Genomic DNA, 22,688 nt, shown 5'->3' with positions numbered 1-22,688 from the left:
GAATAAAAGCAATACTTTGTTCCAAGTTGTCACTGAATACAACAAAACATACAAACATCTTAATAACCTTCATACACTCTATGCAGAGTAATTGTACGCTGAGAACTATAGTGGCTGGGCTTAGTAATTATGGCAACTGTAAATTAGGCCAGAAAGAAATAGTAGAAAGGGCCTCACAACTAATGGTCATGTTTTTATGAAGGCAGAAAAAAAACAAAAAAATCTGAAAATTGACAATGCAATTTTACATAAGCACAGCATTGCTTTCAGATTCGAGTTATATTCTATTTTGTATAACAGTTTATTGTTGTGCTCTGATAGTAGCACTAAACTCTTGGAAGGTGCCGATTCTCCTTTCGGAGATCCGGCGGGTAGTTTTAATGGCAGTGCTCCCAGGGAAAAAGTATGCAGAATAGCTCTCCTCCAGAAGGAAAAAAACAGTCTTTCTAGTGCTACCAATAGGTGAATACATTGTAAGTCAATGTGCGTCCCTTTATAGAGCCTTAAAACACGTCTCAGGTGAATAGCCAAACCATAGACACACATCTGTAGAAAACATTGTTTCAGGGTTGTTGCTCCTCATCAGTACAGTGTAGGTTTGTTTAAAGGGATAACTTGGAAGCAGCACATGGAAGGTACTGATTTTCCTTGTGGAGATCCAGCTGGGTAGGAGACTTAAAATGGTTTTCCCATCTTAGACAATTATGGCATATCCACTGGATTTGTCATAAATGTCCGATAGATTCAGGTCCCATCTCTGGGAACCACACCTATCTCTAGAACTGGGCCCCATGACTCCTATCCTACATTCTGCCGCTGTTGCCGGGCTCCGGCCATTGAGGTACGAAACAGCAAAGTGCGCTTTGCTGCACTGTTTCCGGAATTCTGCCGCTGCTGTTACAATGTAGCTTGCTGTGCTACGCAGTTTACGTAACTCCCATTCAATTCTATAGGAGTTCCGGAAACAGCGTAGGAAAAAGTGTTCAGCTGTTTCTAGAAAACTCAGCCACCTCGTCAGACAGTTGCTTGAGTCCAGCGACTGCGGCAGAAGGTAGGACAGGGGTTAAGGGCCCCCATTCTAGAGATAAGTGCAGGTCCCAGGGGTGGGACCCGCTTCTATTGGACATTTACGGCATATCCTGTGGATATGCCAGAAATGTCAGAGATGGGACTAACCCTTCAAAGCTATATTCACAAGGTATCTTTTCAGACCTATTTCGACGTGTAAAACTCTCACATGACACATGAAATACAAATATTCCTATTGATTTCAATGGGAAATACGATGTGTAGTTCATACAAGGCGCAATTAAATGCTGCTAAATTTAAAAAAAATGACACTTCCAATTGAAGACTTTCCAATTGACGTTTCAAATAATAAAATAAAAATATGCTCTGAAAATACATATTTTTAAATTCTGCTTCAAACATGCTTGCAAAATTAAAAAAACTTTTTGAAAATACATCAGTAAACGTCTGGATTTTAGAGGCCGATTTCTCTTTGAATCAGTCTCGTATAGTTTAGCCTGTAAAATATACCATGTGCACTTAGCCTATGGCCTCATACTCATGTCCCCTGTATTTGCTGGCCGTGCTCCCATTATAAAGTATAGGAGCACGGTCCGCAAAATTAAAAAAATAGGACATGTCCTATTTTTTGTGGGTCATTTCTACGTCCCAGACACTTACCCGTAAATATATGGGAAGACGTCCGTGGGCCATAGAAATTAACGTATCCGTATTTTTATCCGCATTTATGGATCCGTAATTGCTGATAAAAAATACGGTCGTGTGCATGGGGCCTAACAGAAATGCTCCCTGGGAAAAAGTATGCAAAATAGCTCTCCTCCAGAAGGAAGAAAATTACACCGGTACATGCAGTGTTCTCCATAGGAAGGCAAAGAAAACCCTTATGAGGTAGTTGCCAATTGTGATCATATTAGAGGAAAACTTTTCTTACTCATTCCAAAAATGGCAATCCGAATAAATCTCTGGATTAATGACTCATCTCAAGCAATCTAAAGTTGCATATGGATGTCAAAGGTTTTCCTGCTCTGTCCTCATGGGATGCCACACTTACTTTATAATAAATATCCACTTCCTGTACTATATTATAGCTTTCTGAATGCACCCTACTTGCAATATTCTGTCTGTCTAAAAGGAACGATTCCAACATAAAAAAAAAAAAAAGTGTTTAATAATCTCACTGCTCGCACAGTAACGAAACCCCATCTAGAAGTAGTGAATGACAGTGTTCCCTCTTAAGCCGTTCACATTATGTTTTTATCCTACATTTAGCGCGTACGCCAGAAAAGCTCCGGACATACACAATAAACGTGTCCACAGAGCTCCTCGGCCAGGCAAAAACTACATCGGTATAGCTATTTCTTTGAGGTATGAAATAGAGTAGTAGACTACGCTTTTCCACTTTTCGATCCAACATGGAAGCCTATGGGTGACGTATGCCACTGTATGGCATACGTCACAGGCATCCATTAAAAGTATACGTCATGAGCTTTCCAATAGCTTCTCATGACATATATGTTAAATGGATGCCAAAATAGCCTATGGGTGACGGATGTCTGTTACATATCTAACAGGGGTATCCACCACCCATAGGCTATTATGGCACCCGTTTAATGAATACGTCATGAAAAGGATACGAGTGTTCATGACGTATCCGTTAAAGATATCCCATAGTCAGATATCCCAGGTGACAGATTCTACTGTTAAACATAGGCTGTAACAGATGCCTAACATGTATGTTGGAAGATTTTCCGGACGTATACGCTAAAACGTAGGCAAAAAAGTGATGTGAACATAGCCGTGCGTTCTGGAAAGTATGACATTTTTATCTATCATTTTCTAAAATGCACGGCTTTGGGGAAACATTGGTGGGTGCCCCCAATGTCAGGATTACAGGCCTATGCACAAATCTAGACAGATTTGTGTGCTGACCATTGATATATTTCTACACAGTAATTAGGTCACCCCTAAGCCGTCTTTTCTGCAAACTAAACAGTCTTAATGTAGCTAAGCTTTCTGGGCGCTGTAATCCACCTATTCCCTTAATTACGTTTCTAATGATTTCTTAGATTTTTAAAATTACTCATATGTCTGCTGCCCAAGTTTAAAAGGGTCTTGCAAATTTAGACATCTATGGATATCCACGAGAATCGGTCTCCAGATCCTGTTGATATGCCATAAATGTCAAAGGTGGGAAAAACCCTTTAAAGACACAACCCTAATAAAAAATAGAAAACTAATTGTCCGCCTTCAGTTAAGCAAAACCAGGGTGAGTTCAGTATACAACCTCTCATTTTTATACTAGCCATAACAGGAAACAGGTCAAAGGCCTTACACCCCATTCTCTATTACCTCAGGCACGTAATGAGAACTGTTGAGATCAACCATCCATAGAACAAGAATACTCTCAGCCATGAATAGTTTAATACAATTTAGTGGATGAAGGATTATTGCAAGAACTGCTCACTTACATTTTTTGTTGTGCCTGTGGCTTTTAAAGCGAAATTATCTTAAAGGAACACTACATCTAGAAACAGGAGATAAAACTAGCAGACTGACAAACCGTTTTGTAAAAATCTTGCAGAAAACACAGGGGTTAACTTCCTTCTGATTTCTTCCATTTTGGACTAGCAGAAAGCAGAGTTGCAGGAATTAGCAAATGAGGAATGATTAACATTATGCCGGGCAAAATATTTTGTGGGAACTCTTCTAGAAAGAACAGGTGAAAAGAATTGCTTGAAAAGCCAGACACATAGGTCACTATAAAAGCTGGATACACAAAACAGCGTGATAATTTTAATCTCAGGTATTTGCAAAATTTTTTCATTTTTTTATATAGTTGACTTCACTAACAAAAATCTAACAATTATGGGCAGCTTCAGGGTTAACATGGGTGCCCTTGGAGGAGTTAAAAGTATTTTTCAGACAATAAGATCAATGGACACTCACAGCAGCACATTTGTACCACACAACACTATTATACAAACTAATGAACAATGTAATAGAAAAATATATTATACAGTTATCCCCTCATTATCTCATGGTGAATACAGAGCGTGAGGTCTCTTAAATTTCCCATCTTAGATATTTATGGTTAGTGCCGGTGTCAGCACCCGGCGAACCCGAGCAAGTGCCGGGGCCCACTACCCTTGGCGGAGGCACTCGGCCACCGTGTGTGAGTCTTGCCAGGGATTCTGCTTCTAGACGGAGCCCCGTCTAGGAGGCGGTGTAACTACCGCTGTAACCCCCAATAGCGGCTGCCACAGAGCCGCTGCATGAGGGGGCCCGTGCCGCCCGCCGTCACACCCCCCCTATGCACAGTGGCCATGCTAACAGCCACATTCAATAGGCTCTGCATCCTTATCACGTAAACACTATTGAACGCTATGGCAGAGCAGGGAGGTATCTCCCTGTTCTGCCATTTACTACAATACAGACTCCCAGGCAGAGTGCTAGTAGCTAATAGCGCTCTGCTGGGACTCCGGCTTTGGGGAAGCCCCAGATATCACTGTCCATATATGAACAGTGATGTCAGGAGGAGAGTAGGAGTCCCTGGCAGAGCGCTAGAAGCGGCTCTGCTCTGGGACGCTGTCTCTGCGGAATCCTCTGACATCACTGTCTAGTAGCGCTCTGCCCGGGACTTTGGCTCTGGGATTGCCCCTGGCATCACTATCCATGTATGGAGAGTTCAAAAGAAAAGAGGCAGCACTCCAAATAGGAGGTCTCAAAAAGCGGTTTTTATTCACCCATATGTGAAGAGGATGCAACGTTTCAGCTGCTCAATGCAGCCTTTGCCGCATAGCCCCCCTCCCTGGTAGTGCCACACAGCCGGCTCCCTCTAGGAGTGGAATCCCCAACCAGAGCGTTGCCTACGCTATGGCTGGGGATTTTGCTTCAGCAGAAGCCCCTGAAGTCACTGTCTATATATAGACAGTGATGTCAGGGGCTTCCCCAGAGACGGAGTACCGGAGCAGAGGCTTTACTAGCGCTCTACCCGGGACTTCAGCTCTGCTTCAGACATCACTATCCATATATGGACAGTGATGTTAGGAGCAGAGCAGGCGTCCCAAGCAGAGTGCTAGTAGTGCTCTGCCCGAGACTATGGCTTTGGGGTTGCCATGTATGGACAGTGACGTCAGGGCCTTCTACTGAAGTGGAATCCCCAGCCATAGCGTAGGCAACGCTTTGGCTGGGGATTCCCCTCCTAGAGGGAGGGGGGACTGTGTGGCACTACCTGGGAGGGATAGGCACTAACTACAGAGGGTACTAAATTTATGGGGGTGCAAACTGGGGGCCTAACTTCTATATGGAGGGATAAACAGGGCCTAATGTCTATATGGGGCAACAAAGTGATGTTTTCTGCCATTTTACGGCCGCTGTGAGTTCCCCGCAAAGGGGCCTACTAAGTCTGCTCAAGGGCAACATAAACCTGGAGCCGGTCCGGTTTATGGCATATCCACAGAATATGCCATAAATGTCTGATAGATGCGGAACTCAGCACTTATATCGAGAATCACAGCCGTTTCGCCTGATGCGGGGGACGCTGCCCGCAGATTCCAGGTGGGGACTACTGGAGAGATTGTCTCCATTCTGTTGTATGGGAGTTAGGGAAACAGTCAAGTAGGGTATTACGGTCGTGAGGATACCAAATATGTATATTTAATTTGGTGTCTTGGGACTCATATTTAACCCCTTGGTGACCTGGACGTAACTGTATGTCAAAGCCGCCAAGCGGGAGTATGGAGCGGGCTCACAGACTGAGCCCGCCCCATACTCCATACTCTTTCGACTGTATGTTATAGCCGACACCTCACAGCAATAGCCAGGATCGAAGAAAAATCCGATCCAGGCTGTTTAACCACTTAAATTGATGTGGTCAAATGCGACCGTGGCATCTAAGCCGTTACAAAAAGGGGGTGGCCCCCTCCGTCAGCCCATCGCCACCCCCCTTCCTCCATGGTGTGATTGCGGGGTGCCGATGTTTGTCATGGCAGTCTGAACCGAATGAAGGCCCACAGGTCTGCCATCTTTCTCTCTCTTATTAATTAAATTGATATAAGATGTTAAAGAACACAATAGACTGCAATACAGAGGTATTGCAGTGTATTGTACCAGCGAACAAATTATCGCTTGTTCAAGTAAAACACAGTTAAAAGAAAATTTTTAATGATGCACAAAAGAAAAAAAAAAAATTAAAGTTCTAAACACCCCCCCCCCCCTTTTTCCCCAGAGTTCACTAAAGTAAATGTAAAAAAAAGAAAAAAGTAAACATAATTGGTATTGCTGTGTCCATAAAAGTCTGAACTATGAAAAGATTGCATTATTTAACCCCCCGGATGAACACTGTAGGGGAAAGAAGAACTTCACAATACCAGAATTGCTGTTTTCACGGATCCCTCCATAGACTAAAGTCTTTGGAAACCGTGAAAACGGGACCCGCACGGGGCAACGCGGATGTGAAAAACAGCAGTTTCTCACGTCCGAGTTTTTCCACATTCATGTGAATAAGCCCTAAGTGATCTAAGAGTACTGTGAAGCTTTATTAAAGTGTACCTCCAGTAGCAAAATAATATAACATGGACTACTAAAGAACACAAAAGTTTCAGTAATGAAATCCAAAAATTGGAATAAAATAGTGGAATGTATACGAATAAATTCTTAAAAACTGTAAAAACAAAATCATATAATTGAAATTAAAATAAAAACTGCATTCACCTTGTTAATATTTACCTGTGAGTTTTCATATGCTTCTTGCAGTTTAAAGAGGTTTTAAATGTTTTCTGACAATAAGGGCACATATACGGTCGTAAGTCATTATGAATGCCCATATGACGCCGGAGGCTGCCACCAGTTGTAAAAGCTCCATTACATATAGGACACTTATGCGATCTTAATCCTGTGTGAGTTCTAATATGAGCTTTTAAAACACCAGATGATGCAAAGCCTCTTCCACATTGAGAACACTTAAAGGGCTTTTCACCGGTGTGAGACCTAAAAAGCAAAAAATATATCTGTGATATTTACAAATTTTCTCACTTCTATCACGTTTAATGAACATTAAAATTCAGGCGCACAAACAGTTTTCATTTTTGTCTGGAGGGAAATTACATGTATTTGATTAAAAATCGATCAGAATGGTTTTCCATTTCTATTTATTTTTTTTAAGAAAAATGTGTATTAAAGGGAATGCATTGCATTTTTTTTACTAATTAAAACCAGATACTGATACATATTCTTTTTTTTCTAGTCTATATTTATTTTATCATTGTAGTTTTTATATTTTCTGTACACGATTATGGTTAACAGCATTTAGAGATAAGCTTTACAACAGCCACATGAACCATAGGAACCTGTAGACTGCAAATCTTCGTTGACTTCTATGGGAGAGTTTTCCAGGCATGATCTGTGACCTGTGCAAAGGTCATTGTGCAGGGAGGAGGAGGGGAGTTGTGAGCATGACCTTTTGTGAATGGCGTGATCCTGGGTTATTTGCCTCCAGCTGTATAAAATAAGTGTTCCCTTTCATCGTAATCCTGCCGATAATGAGATGACATCTGAAAAGTGATCTCTATAGAATAGGAAGTTTAAGGGTTCTCTTACACGGCCTGACATGGGCCGTGTAAATGAACGCTGATCAACGAGATGACTTGTTGATCGGCGCTCGTTTCCTCCTTTCACAAGGAGCTAGTATGGGGACGAGCGCTCGTCCTCAGACATTTCTATCATATCGGCAGCACGTCTCCCTGTTTACACAGGAAGATGTGCTGTGGACAACGATAATATTTTCAGCTGCATAAGAGATACAATCAGCCGTCTAGACAGGGAAATGATCGGGAATGAAGGTTCTGTGAACGCTCGTTTACCCGATAATTGGCCCGTGTATATTGCGTGTCTCATTGACCAGAGTGAAAACTGCAAGATTTCAGGATTTATTCATGTTTTTTTAAATTTAGAAAATGAAATAGAAAAAAACTATTTTTTAACGAAAAAAGTTTGATTTAAACAATATGTCATTTAATTACTCCCAAAGATTTTTGTCCATTCTCTGTCCTCCGCTCTGTGCCAGTTTATCCTTGAGCTGAATAATGTGAGACAGATGAATGGCTTGACAAACCTCGTAGAAAACGCTGTAAAAGTTAAAGGGTTATTCCCATCGAAGACATTTATAGCATAGCCATGGGATATCTCATAAATGTCCGATAGATATGGATCTCAGCTCTGGGACCCACACTAATCACCAAAACAGGGGTTACTCGGCGACTGTTCCTGCCTAGGTCCACCACATCCAAGGGGAGAATTAATGGAGAAATGGCCACCTCTTCATTGATTCTCCCCCTGGATGCAGTGGCCACCTGACCAGGAGGGAAGGGAGTCGCGTTCTGATGGTAGGTGCAGGTCGCAGAGCTGGGACCCGCATCTATCCCAGATTTTTCCCATAGATGTGCCATTAATGTCTTAGAAGGGAATGACCCTTTGGGCAAGTGATGGTGATATTATTTCATAGTCTATATGCATTATTGATCGTGAATACATAAACATTATCGCTGTCATTGGCAGTAACAGAAATATTACTAATAAGCCAATTGATCGTTTTTTTGTTTTTTTTTAAATCCCATAGAACTGGAGAGAGAGGCCATGACACGCGTGGGCCACCTATCTATTTATTTGAGGGCGATTCCGTTCTCCACACAGTGGTGGGTCCCAGAGATGGCCACAAATGTGTGAGTGGGGAGTACTCCTTTAAAAATGCGTCTCCTGAACCTAGTAGAACATAAAAATAAGCATAAAATGAGTCAGTTGTCATGCTAAACCAGGGATTGGCGCAACCATAGAAAGGCATGTGCAGCATATATCTACTTCGGTCAACTGTCTACACAGCCCAGTTTGAGCAGCACTGGAATATACTGCCACTGACTTTCAATTGTTAAAAAAAATAAAACATATTACTTTGTATACATTTTTGTTGTATTAAATAGGGTAGAAGCCTACATGAAAGGGCCCTAAATAAAATGTTAACAATGTAGATTGATGCTGTCTTCTGTCCACGGAGCTTCTTATTACCTGATGTGCTGTTTGAGGTGGCAGGACTTTTTATAAGCTCGATGACAGTAATAACACTTGTAGGGTCGATCAGCTTCATGCGTATAGCTATTAATAAAGTAACTTTGGAAAAACTGGCTGTTCCGTGGAATCGGCTGGATGAGGCCTGAAAAAAAAGGAGCGTGAGAAAAAAATAAAATGAAAGCTTCATAAATCTATCAGTATTTCTACAAGCATGTTTTAGCAGCAGGGGAACTTCTGTATCATTGTGATACAAGAAATCCTCTAATATTTTAATAACAAAAATTAGAATATACACTATACTCTATTCTAAAACCTATTGTTATTACAAATTTTATACATTACTATGTTTATCATATAATAAAAATTCAGGAAAATTTACAGTGGTCTCTGAAAAAAATATTTTAATTCTGGAAATCAGTTTGGGTTTAAGGTCAGAGAATTTACTCATTTAATCTTCTCTTGTATATTCATGACACATCATATATATTTTACTGGATTTCATAGACAATACATTTTGTTCAGTGTCCAATTTGACCCTCCATGTGTGCTTTACAATATTGTACATACAAATTATTTTAATCTGACATCAGACAGTCCAGAAATGCTGCTGATTCAGTTTGTACCTATAAGAATAAGGTCACACGCAGAAGATTTTTTTGCTGTAATTTTCTGCGACTGAAAATCATTTTAATTTATCTGACTACAACTTGCAGAAATCCATGCACCTGCACCTGCTGCAGAAACAACCCCATTCAGATGAATGACGCAGTCAAACAGGATGAAACATCATGCCAGGAGGCCGGCCTGAATTATCAACAGAAGAAAGCGTCACATTGACAACAGCCCGGGGTAAGTATAGGACTTTTTAAAAAAAAAAAAAAAAAAAAAAAGGCTTTTATTATTTTTCTTATGTGTGTTTTTTTGGGCAGAATCTCAGTGTTTCCGACACAAAAGTCGCAAACCATTGCCTATTTGTTGCGAGCTTTACATCCCTATTGAATTCAATGGGGAAAATCTGCAACAGGCAAGCAACGAGTAAGAAGCATAAAATTGACAGGCTGCGGATTTCAATTCCGCACTGCAGGTCAATTTATGAACGTTTCGCTGCAGATTTTGTTCTGCAGTGTGTGCATGAGATTTCTTCAAATTCACTTTGCTGCTACTGTAAATGCTGCGGAATTTCCACACAGAATTCCATTGTGGAAATTCCGCAGCGGTTATGCTACGTGGGAACCGGGCATAAGATTCCCAGATTCAGTGTTAGGTCAGAGTTATGAAGGGTAGAAGATAATATGAAGATGGATTCAGGTGAGGTCACTACAGTCCGCTAATATAAAAATTAAATAAAATAAAAAAATGTGTTAAAAAAAATAAAAAAAACTTCCCAAAAAACCCATGTCCCCTCTCAGCCTTTCACTACTTATTATTTACTTTTAATAAACATGCGATAGGAAGCAAAGCAATGAATTACAAGAGAATCAACAATGCAAAAGTGCATATGAATATGGCAGGTAGAAGCAACTAATGCAAAATTAGACAAATGCTTGGTATAACGAATGAAGGACCTCACAAATGATAATATCCAGTGCTCCTATAACTCCATGTGGTAGAAGAATCCCACTACTTACTTAGCATTCATGTTCTAGTACTTGTGAATGGCAACCATCGAACCCACCGGCAGTTACATGCACCGCTAAGCAAAATCTACTGCCCAATGCTTAGCAAACAGCGGGTACAAAAATATATTAAAACAGAGAGTTTGGAGGACAAATTAATAATTGTGATGGGAAAGTCCGGTTGTCAGTTTCCTGTTAAATGAAAATCACTATTTCACTGGATAGGAAAGATTCAGCAGTTTTTCTTCCGCGTACAAGATAGAATGTAATTTGGGATATAAAGCTGAGAATCGTACAGTTTACAACCCCATCTGTTTCAATCCATATTTAATGCTGTACATGTATTTTTCAAGATCTCTCACTTTTACATATAATAGTATAGTAAATTTTGCCAATACAACTTGTCTTCGCTTATCTAATTTTCAAGATGGCGATAGATCAGTAGCCGCCTTTGGCAATAAAAAAACAAAACTTACTTGTAGCTAACAATGCATGTTGAATAAATTTCTGCTTTGAACTTTTTAAATGTTATTACAACAGGTTAAAAGGGTTTTTTCTGGACTTTGATATTAATGTCCTATCCTAAGGATAAGTCATCAATATCAGATCGGTGGGGGCTCGACTCCGGGCCACCCCAAGATCAGCTGGTTGAAGGGGCATCGGCGCTCCAGTGACTGCTGCGGCCTCCTCATTGTTTACTAGGTACAGTTCCTTACATTTAGTAGCGGATAAGCCCAGTACTGAAGCTCAGCCGCATAGGGTCGAGCGCAGTTAATAGGTGCTTGATAGAAGAGATTATAGAGGGATGCAAGACCTGCAGTGTCTCTATTTCTAACTATAGAAAAGGAACAGAACAAATCAGTTAACCTACTAGTCCATCTAGCCTTTGATAGGACTACAAGAAATACAATAGCCCTGCAGAATTGACTACTGTTAGTGAAGCCATTTTAGATCATTTTTAGATGTTAGAAGAAATCTAAATTTTAAACAATAATAATTTATACAAAAACAAAAAAGGCATGTGTAAATACAGCCTTAACATCCTATCAAGTCAGAAAACATTTGGATGAATATAAATGCTAGACTATTATTCTAGTTCTTCGTAATCCAAAATATATGTGCGATTAAAGGAGCACTCCAGGCATCGCTGATCTACTGTGTAATGCTTAGAGCAGGGCACGGAGAACGGATTAAAAAAAAACAGCAAAAAGAGGTCATGCACCAGTAATAACACAGCGTAGAAGCTTTCCCTGGAGTGCTCTCTAGGTAAGTAGTTCTGTACCTATAAAAGTATTGTCTCATTTTTATCTAGCCTTAAAGGGGTTTTCCCATGAAGGACATTTATGACATATTCACAGGGTATGTCATAAATGTCAGATAGATGCGGGTCCCACCTTTCTCTAGAACGGGGCCCCCTTTTCCCCGTTCTAGCTTTTTGTGCTCTCGTTGACTCCCGGCCACTTCCAGATTACATAGTCGGGAGTTACGGAAACAGCGTAACTCGCTGAGCTATGCGGTTTCCGTAACTCCCATAGTAGTGAATGGCAGTTATGGAAGCAGCGTAGCATGCGAGCTACGCTGTTTCCGTAACTACTATTCAGTTCTATTGGTGTTATGGAAACAGCGTAGCTCAGCGAGTTACGCTGTTTCCGTAACTCCCGACTATGTAATTTGGAAGTGGCCGGGAGTCAACGAGAGCACAAAAAGCTAGAACGGGGAAAAGGGGGCCCCGTTCTAGAGACAGGTGCAGGTCCCAGAGATGGGACCCATATCTATCTGACATTTATGACATAGCCAGTGGATAGGTCATAAATGTCCTTCATGGGAAAACACCTTTAACACATAATTCTATCTTCATTCTTTGTAAAAAAAAAAAAAAATCATATGGCTAGGTTTGGCTCATTATGACGGTCTGAAATAAGATCTAGAATCTTATTCCCGGTGTCTGTTCGATTTTATCCTTTATAAAGATTTGTATTAATCAATCTTTCAGGTTTTTATTGACTTGCTTTTCGTTTTTCTGTGTCATATTTCTTGTGTTCGTTACCTAGCAATGCTGAGTGAGACGCCACTCTTTTTTTTTACCCTCATCTTTTTTAAAGTCTTCATAATAAGGGTTATTGAATGCTTGGTTTATTCAACCTCCTACCTTACAATATCCGATATACAAGAGACTGCTAAAAATTAAAGATTTTTTTTTAATATTTAGTTCAACCGACCAAAAGTATAAAAATGCTGCTTGCTTACACCCATGTAAGGATAACAATCTAAAAACTGAGAGATCAGAAAGGGCAGATTTTGTTTTTTTGACAACTAGGTTAGTTGATGTTTACCCACACGCTGCTTGCCCCTGGTGCAAACACTACACCATTCTTCCTTCCTATCACTCATACACCCCATCACTTATAAATGGTGACATCACTTTTGTAGTGAGGTAGCTCTACCCAACCCATGGACATGATTTAGAAGTGCACAAAGACATATTTTCCAAAAATTGGATGGGATGATGATTGGTGGGTAGTCCACTTTAGCCAAAATGTTATGAGTCAGGCCCACTGCCATCACAATCGCTATGGCAAGTGTGGCCACACAAAGAGGGTCATATAATAAAGATCTTTTACTAGACAATTTCGCAGAAAGTAATGTTGATATCAGTCATATAGCTTCTTAAAGCTGCCCAGAGACATGAGATTTTCATAGGCGTATCCTGTAGATTTTGGAGAACGCCAATGCTACCTGACGGATGGTCCCCCCGATGTCTATGTTAAGGAAACAAAAGGATCAGGCATGTTGGATTCTAACCTGCATGAATCCGTTGTTCCTCTGGATAAGTAGCACCAGAGGTATCAGACAACCACTAATCTTTCTGTCACTAAGACAATAAACAGGAATTGCCAGCCAATTTGAAAGTGCATATTTACGGAGGATAAAAGCAGGCAGCTAAACCGTAATTTAACGTCGGATGTCACCATAAATCTACGTCTAACCCGCTTACCGCCTTCTGTCTTATTTACCCTACATAAATTTGGTAGTGCGGCAACGAGTGACAGGAGAAGGTACACACTGAATGGCAACATCGAACAAGCAATTGTAAACTACATTACTTTATAGACAAAACAGATAAAAACAAGGGGACATATATACAAAAACACCGAAAAAGGCTTACAAATGGCCTTTTTCGGTGTTTTTGTATATATGTCCCCTTGTTTTTATCTGTTTTGTCTATGCATTAGGAGCTTTTCGTTCCAGTTAGGGAGTTAGGGACTCGCAAGTCTGGGGATCCTTGTCGTGGATTGCGAGCTTGCGTCCTTTTGGCCAAAATGATCACTAAATACCCCAGGTATTTGTCATTATTACTTATATTCGCTTCTTTTGGACACAGCCGGGTCTTTGATGCTGGGAGAGCATGGTGTGTTCTTGTTTGGCTTAGCAAGCAGGGTAGCCCGCTCTATGAATTATCAAGGCGTCACAAATAGGCTTCTACCTGGCTACACACGTTGCGCCTCATGACTTACACACTATCCCTCCATGTTTCACACACTTGCACCCCATTATTCATTTATTTTTATTGAGGCACTTCACTCATTACTGCCCCCTTTATTTCACTTACATTATTACACTTGCACATACACTATTCATTTATTATTTCTTACTACACATCCCATGCACCACACACCACTCCCCTCAAGACTAGTGGGAGTGGCTATTATTATTTAAAGCACCTGCTCACTCTCCTTCATCAGCGTTTCTGACCTGGCTGTGTCCATTTGTAAGTATGGCCTTTTTCAGTGTTTTTTTTTACATTACTTTATAGGTTTACACAAATCTTTAAAAAAAAATAATAAAAAGGGGAACACAGTTATTTTAAACCCATTAATTTTACATTCTGCTCATAAGGAAATGACACCTTACCAAGATCGGTGATGAGAATTGGTTCCTGCAATGGTATTTCTGACACAGGGACATTGTTCTTCCCAGCACGTACTTTGCCAGGCTTGCGCTGCTGACGTAATTTTCTCAACTCACATTGCTTAAAATGCGAAGCAATATGAGTTTTCCTGTGGCCTGATGTGCGGAACTTCTTATCACAATGGGGACAAGCAAAAGGTCTGACACCTAAAGTTTAATATAAAATATACATAAAAAGGAGGTAAAAATTACAAATCATGTTGTATTTCTTTTTTTTTTTTTAGGGGGGGTTACAATACAGATCACTCAAAGAAGACTGGTACAATGACCAGCAATGAAAAGTGGTAGAAGCCACAGACACCTAACAATTTTTGTTTATCATGCCCATAAATGTTATAAATCCAGTACTTTTTGCAGCTATTAAGATTACATAGTCATCCAGCACTTTTTATACATCACACCTTAAAATAATGGTATGTTGAGTGTGATTTCACTCGGATTCCATGCTCCCTGACAGACTGAAAGCATACTTTTAAGGCAAGTTAAATAATGAATTTCCCTCTATAGCCATTGACATTATAATTCCATCAATCCTTTCTTCTGTGGCCGAGAGCAAGGTTTTAAGAGCTTCACGACAATTTCTAGTAGTAATTTTCCTCTTCATCAGTACATCATATACATACATACATACATACAGCTTTTTATGATTGATGGGATTTTGTAAAAAAAGCGCATGCCCCATGGTAGAAGTCACGCTTATCCGGATCTAGCTGCTGTCAGACAGAAATATAATACTTAACTAATGGCAGCAGTTTGCTGCGGGTACAACTGCTTATACCAGGACGCATAACCTTTCTTGGTCTAAAGACCACATTCTAAGATTATACTAATTGTATTGTAGATTACAAACTTATAGAACATTCAGTGCTCACTCATTTATGTGCTATATTTCTAAAATAGGAGTAGCCCAGCAGTGCTGTGTACGCTTTATGGTGTTGACGTGATTTTTTTCGATACTTTAAAGTTCAGTTTTTCTAGGATTTTAGCTTACGGTTTCCACCATTGGGCATAGTGGGCAACTACTAGAGGTTTGCATTGTCTAGTGAACAAACCAAGTGAGAACATGCATCATTAACATCCTTGCGCGCATCCCTCTATTCAGCTACTAGAAGGAGGACGCATCTAGATCAGGGAAATCTGCTTTTCTTTTTTTTCTTTTTATTCCTTTTCATTATTTTCCACATCTACTCCACAATAATGCAGGACTAAGCAAACTACAAGATCAGAAAGGTTTAAACTGCACATTTGTTACACTTCTAACTTTATTAATAGCAACTAAAGGTCCTATTACAGGGCCCGATATGGGCCGTAAAATGAGTGCCCATCAACAAGACAGCTAGTTGATCGACGCTCGTTTGCTCCTTTTACAAGGAGCAATGATTGGTTATGTATGGGGACGAGTGCTCATTACTACGATCGTTCGTCCCCATACATTTCCATCATGTCGGCAGCACATCTCCCGGTTTACACAGAGAGATGTGCTGCAGACAACGATAATATTTCTTGCTGCATAAACAAGCAGATCAGCCGATGAACGAGTATTTGCTCGTTCATCGGCTGATCGATGCCATGCTTACACAGGGCAATAATCGGGTGCGAGCGTTCATGTAAAGGCTCGTTTGCCCGATAATTGGCCCATGCAAAAAAAGCCTTCAGATTGCAGATGCGTCCATCCTCAACTTTGCTTGAATTGTGTTAAGCTATACAATTTGTCAGGATAACAATACAATCTCGCACCATCCATTAAAAAAAAAAATGATACATCAACATATACGTTTTTTTTTTTAACACGGGAGTCTATGGGTGACAGATGGCCTGCGTCAGAGGCATTCATCACAGCCATCCAGTAAAAAAACGTATTTTTATTTTTTTAAACATGGGAGTCTACGGGCGACGGATGACTACAGGATGGCATCGGTCAGAGGTATACGTTGTTTTTTTACATGTCAGGTTTAGAGATAAGTTAAGGGAGGACACATCTGCGTTGGAAGCTCCATTGCAGATTCAGTCAAATGTGATCGAAAAATATAAATGCTGCATGCAGCGCTATTTTCAAGTCAAAACAAACAACACCTTGGCAAGTGATAGGTGATAAATATTTGATTGCTGGGGGCCCCACTATGATCGCTGGAATTGAATAGGATAGATGAATGGAGCAGCTGCCCAGCATGTCACTCCATTCAGACTCTATGGGAGTGACTGAAACGGCCAAGTGCTGCTTAAAACAGTGATTCCCAACCTTTATACTGGGGGAATGTGCTGGGATAGCCTAAACCAAGAGTCATTACCAGAAAATACCAGAATTATTTACAAACAACAGTTAATTCCCCTTAAGCAGACATAACAGTGCAGCAACTTACCAGTGTGCAGGCGGATGTGAACCTTTAAACTTCCGGAGGTGGAAAAGCACTTCATGCAGAATTCACACTTAAAAGCCTTAATACCCGTGTGTGTCTTTATGTGAGCAGTGAGGGTACTCTTCACAGCAAACGCCCGAAAGCACTGCATACACTTAAATGGCTTCTCATGAGTATGTATACGAATGTGTCGAACTAAGTCACTGGGCTTCTTAAACTCCTTTTCACAGTATGTACAAACATGCCATCGGACTCCGCTTTCCTCTCGAACTGAACCTGAAACTATTGTTGAAAAAACATGGATTCGTTATTTAGAAAATGCCAAAAAAGTCGAAGTACCAGTGTAAATAATTTGGGACTCAATTCTAGTTACTAATTCAGATAAAAAAGGAGATACAAGCCAAGTGTTATAAAGCATGAAGTCATGGCAGGCCTCGTTGCAAATGTAGAGGTAACTGAAATGTCTGGTTTCAAAAAGCAGTGGCTGGTTGATACGCTGTATGATATGTAGTTTTGCAGAATTTTTTAGGGGTTTGCCTTTGTGAAAATGACAGTGATATATTTCACAGGGATCGCGAAATCTAAAAAAAAAGAGTAACAGTTACATACAGTAGGTTGAAAAAAAGACACGTCAATGAAGTGCAACCTTTTTCCGATCAATTATGCATCATTCAATACTAAATTATTTATAACCCTCTATGCAATTTGTCATTAAATAAGAATCTAGTGTTTTTTTGGGTACTGTCATTGTGTCTGCCATTACCACCTTGTGGAGTAGGGTATTCCATAGTTAAAAGGTCATGGACACCTTTGGTTGCTTTTTATTTTTTAATAAGTGTATTCTATTAAAAATGTTGTAGCATTTAGCTTCTGCAGCTTCTATGTATCGCAGTACATGGAAGCGGCAGAATCCCGTTCATAGCCAAATCCATGAGAGCGCTGTGTTTTGACGGCTCTGTCTGCAGCTCCTGTGAACTCCTGAGGGATGTTCTAAGCCTAATACTGATCCAATCAAAGTTGATCAACTTTGATTTGATTAGTACGAAGCTTAGATGAAGTCTCAGGAGCGCACAGGAGCCGCTGCAGGTGCTACTGTGAAAAGACAGCTCTCTAAATATTATGCTGTGTTTCCTGCTTTTAGAAACCTTACATGTGGTCCTAATCTTCCTGGACATACGACTCCGGAGGTGAAGAGTGAAAGAGCACCATGCCGTTTGGAGGCCTAATTTGGTAATTTACACAGCATTGGCCCACATGTATGTGGTAGTACAGTTTGTCTTTAAATGGATATTTCAATTTGTCAATGTGGGGGCATATGTAAGCTGTGTAGAGTAAATCAAGGCATAATAAAGGTGGTATAATATTGGGGTAAATAAATACTAAAATGAATAATCCATAAATGTTGATTATGCGTTGAAGCAATCCTTTATGCACAGGCCAGTGTTGCAATGATAATTTTTTGCCCTTTCTTTTGGAACACACTCTGCACCTTTGAAGTTTGGGGAATTTCACTAGGAAAGTGTTGCTATAGTACAATATGGGCACCCACGATTAGGGTATTGATAACTACCTCTTGAAATGGGAGAAATGTTTCCATCAGGTCTGCACATTGTTATGTGATGTTATTTCATCTTCGCCTTAGGGAAAAATAGACATAGCCGTATAAGGGCTGTTTAATGCGGGACAAGCGGTCGTTTTTATTGGTATCATTTTGGGGTAAATGTGACTTTTCGATCACTTTTTATTACATTTTTTGGGAGGCAAAGTAATAAAAAAAAACAGCAATTCCTGCATAGCTTTTTTGTTTGCTTTAAAACGGCGTACACCTTGTGGTATCAAAGAAATGTTTACTTTATTTTGCAGGTCAGTACGATTATAGCGATACCAAATTTATATAGTTTTTTTTAATGTTACACAGCTTTTTTTGGGAGGCAAGGTGACCAGAAAACAGCAATTTTGGCATCATCTTTTAGTTTTTTGTTTTTTTTATAGCGTTCACCGTGCTGTATAAATGTCATGTTTATATTATTCTGTGGGTCAGTACGATTACGGCGATACTAAAGTTATAACGTTTTTCATGTTTTACAATAAAATTACTCTTTTGTAAAAAGAATTTGTATTTTTGTGTCGCCACATTTTAAAGAGCCATAACATTTTTTTTGTAGACAAAGCCTTATTAGGACTTTTTTGTGGGATGGGCTATAGATTTTACTGGTATATTTTAGGATACATGCGACTCTTTGATAATTTTCTATATTCCTTTTCTTTTGGGAAGGGGGGGGGACAACAACAAGGCTGGCATTTTTTTACATTTCATTTAATTGTTTATGGTATTCACCATGTGGGATATATAACCTAATATTTTATCGTTTAGGCCGTTACGGACACGGCAATATCAATTATGTATAGTTTATTTAATGTTTTCCAATGAGAAAGGACTTGATAAGGGAAAAAAGGCAATTTTTTATTTTATTCCTGTATTAAAAAAAATGTTTTACTTTTGATCACTGTTATAACACATTGCACTACTTATGTAGTGCAATATATTATAACTGTCAGTTTTACACTGACAGGTAGCCTATTAGGCCCTGCCTCTGGCCATTGATTGGCCTCCGGTTGCCATAACAACCCGAATTGTGGGTGGGCCGATAGGCCACAAACTACTTAGATGTTGTGGCTGCTATTGACCGTGGCATCTAGGGGGTTAATAGGCCGGAATCATAGCTAGCGCCGATCCTGGCCGTTACAGTAGTGTCACCTGTAATATACATCAGCTTGTTGTGACTGTACGGCTAATTGCGGGAACCCCCTGCCAACTATGACGTGCACTTACGTCAAATGTTGGCAAAGGCTTGGAAGGTGTTAAAAGACGCAATGAGACCACTAGACAATTTGTGACTCTCCAGGTTACAGAAGAAAGAACTAAACAGATGGAATGCATAGATATTGCAGACAACTAGTCTTGGAGAAACAATTTATCATAATTAAAAGAAGACAGTAATTGCTCACGTGCTAGCCAATTACCACATTATAAGACAGTGATTCAATAATTGGAAGGGTAGAGAAGCTGACCTATTAAAACAACAAAAATGAGATTAGCCAATTTTTTACCTTGTGCAAATGCCGATTTCTTTTTAAAGATTCTTTTTTCAGGCTTATCGATTTTATCCTGATCTTCTGGCTCTATCGCAGTCACTTGGTCATTGCAGTCCATCTGCTGACTTGATATTAATTCAATTTCCTGAATGGTAGTCTTTCCTTGACTGGGATCACTAGGAAGTGGAGCAACTGGGATTGATGACAGTCCACTGTTTTCTAAAGCTTGCTAACATGAAAGTCCAAAAAAACCAAAAAAGTGATGTAATCAGTCAAGTTGCTCCTATCATAAAGGAATATAATTAACTAGCAAAATTCCTCAACTGAATATCAATAAAAAGATCTTTATGAAAGAATGCCCTTTGGGATCAAGGAAGATTAGGATATCATTGCAAGTGGTTTTTTTTTAGTAATTTTTTGCTGTTCCTTTAGAAATCGTACGTTCGGTCCGGGAAAAAATGCTCCATTTATGATATACCAAACAAACATAGCAATATAGAAAGTCTTCAAAAGAATATATACAGACAAATATAATAAAGAGAGCACAAAACATTTATTTTCTTATTTTGTAATTATCTTTTATCGCATCAAGGGGCCAATAGAAGTAACATAGACCTATAGGGTCTACATTTCTATTATATATATATATATATATATATATATATATATATATATAAAATATGATTCTATGTTATAGAACAGTGCTTCAGAACCTTAGGCCCAGAAAGGGCAATGACTCCTAGCTTGCAACCACCCGCCGGTTCGCCACCCGTTTTGGACTAACTATTTACCAGTATATTTGGCCCCTCAGGTGCTGGATTATAGGAATTTCAAAGTATTTATTTATGATGTTTATTTGAGTTAGGTCCCTGTTTATTTCTATATATTTTTTGGTGGACGCATATAGTTTACTTATCTAGTATCATGTATGTGCCACTAAACCCCAAAGTATCTATAAAGCTTAAAAAAAAAAAAAATTAGTTCTCAGAAAACCGAACGTCACAGAAGATGCCAGATACTGTGAACTTGGAAATAATTTTTTTCAGAGTATATAACAGGGCTGTCCGTTCAGTTTGCCTGCTGATATGGCACACTATGTGTTGTTCTAACAGAAGCCTGTGTCATAGTGACAGTGAAATGTAGTAGCATACAAAAGAATACTAATACATTAGTAAAAAAAAAAAAAAAGTTGTAAATACAGGTTGTACAGGTTGTTACGGTCGTGGCGATACCAAATATGTCTATATTATTTCATGTTTTGGGACTTATATTTTAAAAAGTTTATTTATTATAAAAAATATGTATTTCTGTGTATTTTATTTACTTTTTATTTATTTATTTACCATTATTTTTTTTTTACATTCATTTAACTTTTTTTTTTAATCCCATAAAGGGATTTATCATTTTGATTTTTATTTTGTAACTGTAATGTACTGGCATAGATCTATATGCCAGTACATTAGCCTGTTACTGATTGTACACAGGCAGTTGTTAGGGCATACCTCAGTATGCCCTAACAACAGGAAATATGTTCAGACAGCCCTGGGGTCCTTCAATAGACCCTGGGCTGTCTGGCCATACGAGTTGTGGCCTTTGATCGCGTCACAGTTATTTTCTGTGACGCGATCAATGTGCAGTCCCCTCTCCTTGAACGCCGCGATCAGCTGTCATCGCGGCGTTCAAAGGGTTAACAGCGGAGAGAAGATGTTTCTCTCATCTCCGCTGTCAGAGGGGGGCCGTGGCTGTGTATTACAGCCGTTGCCCCGCTCTCGATCGCGCGCACAGACGCGCGCAGGGACAGCTGTCACACAGGACGAGTATGCTCGTCCTAATGCGCGAAGTGCTCGCCGCTAAGGACGAGCATACTCGTCCTGTGTCGGCAACCAGTTAAGGGATAACTTTAACAAAAAATAAATAATTAATTAAAAAAGTTATTTTATCACCTATACAGTACATGAAAACAAAAAACCTACACATATTAGGCATCTACACGACCGTAATAACCTGAAGAATTAACAGATTTTTTTAGCATGAAAAGTGAACATTATAAAAAACAAACAAAAAACAACAATGCCGAGAATTGCTTTTTCCTATATTCACGTCGTAAAAATAAATAATATCACTTGCACAGTGAATTTTTTCTACTACCAAACCGAGCAAAAACAAAAATACAATTTCTTCCGCATAAAACAAGGCCTCATACAGCCAAGCCAATTAAAAAAAATGTAAAAAAGTTATGGCTGCTGAAACAGAGGCAAAACCGGAAAAATGTATCTGGTCATTAAGAGGTTAAACTCACCTGTAAAATGTCTCGATTAATCCCCACTGCAATGTTCAACGGTTGTCCTGATTGTTGATCCTGATGGTTTTCTATAGACACTGGCTCAGCCAGCTCTAAAATCTGCTCAATAACATCTGTCACAACCGTCTGCTGTCCTTGTTGCCCAGAAGCTGAGGCACTTGCTGTGTCTATGTGAGTTGGCACAGGGTGAAAAACTATTGCCTGCTAGAAAAGAAATGTCACTAATTAAAGTCAACACTTGTTTCATTAGAAAAAGAG

General features: G+C 39.6%; 1 protein-coding gene across 3 annotated transcripts in view; it reads right to left on the bottom strand.

The window, feature by feature from the left end:
• ZNF236 (zinc finger protein 236) overlaps positions 1–22,688 on the bottom strand; it is a 169,765-nt gene that overhangs the window by 103,691 nt on the left and 43,386 nt on the right. For 2 of the 3 annotated variants that reach the window (XM_075826517.1, XM_075826515.1), the window contains exons 9-14: positions 22,428–22,634; positions 20,144–20,357; positions 17,036–17,314; positions 14,619–14,822; positions 9,088–9,232; positions 6,757–7,017 (exon numbers count right to left, since the gene is read on the bottom strand). In XM_075826517.1, the coding sequence (XP_075682632.1) occupies positions 6,757–7,017; positions 9,088–9,232; positions 14,619–14,822; positions 17,036–17,314; positions 20,144–20,357; positions 22,428–22,634 (1,310 nt within the window). The remainder of the gene's footprint in view (positions 1–6,756; positions 7,018–9,087; positions 9,233–14,618; positions 14,823–17,035; positions 17,315–20,143; positions 20,358–22,427; positions 22,635–22,688) is intronic. The other variant, XM_075826516.1, reaches the window with a different exon arrangement.

This window comes from Rhinoderma darwinii, chromosome 5 (assembly GCF_050947455.1).
Source record: "Rhinoderma darwinii isolate aRhiDar2 chromosome 5, aRhiDar2.hap1, whole genome shotgun sequence".
Taxonomy (NCBI): Eukaryota; Metazoa; Chordata; class Amphibia; order Anura; family Rhinodermatidae; genus Rhinoderma; species Rhinoderma darwinii.
The sequence above is the reverse complement of the archived record's forward strand: the minus strand, read 5'-3'. Positions and strand labels throughout refer to the sequence as shown.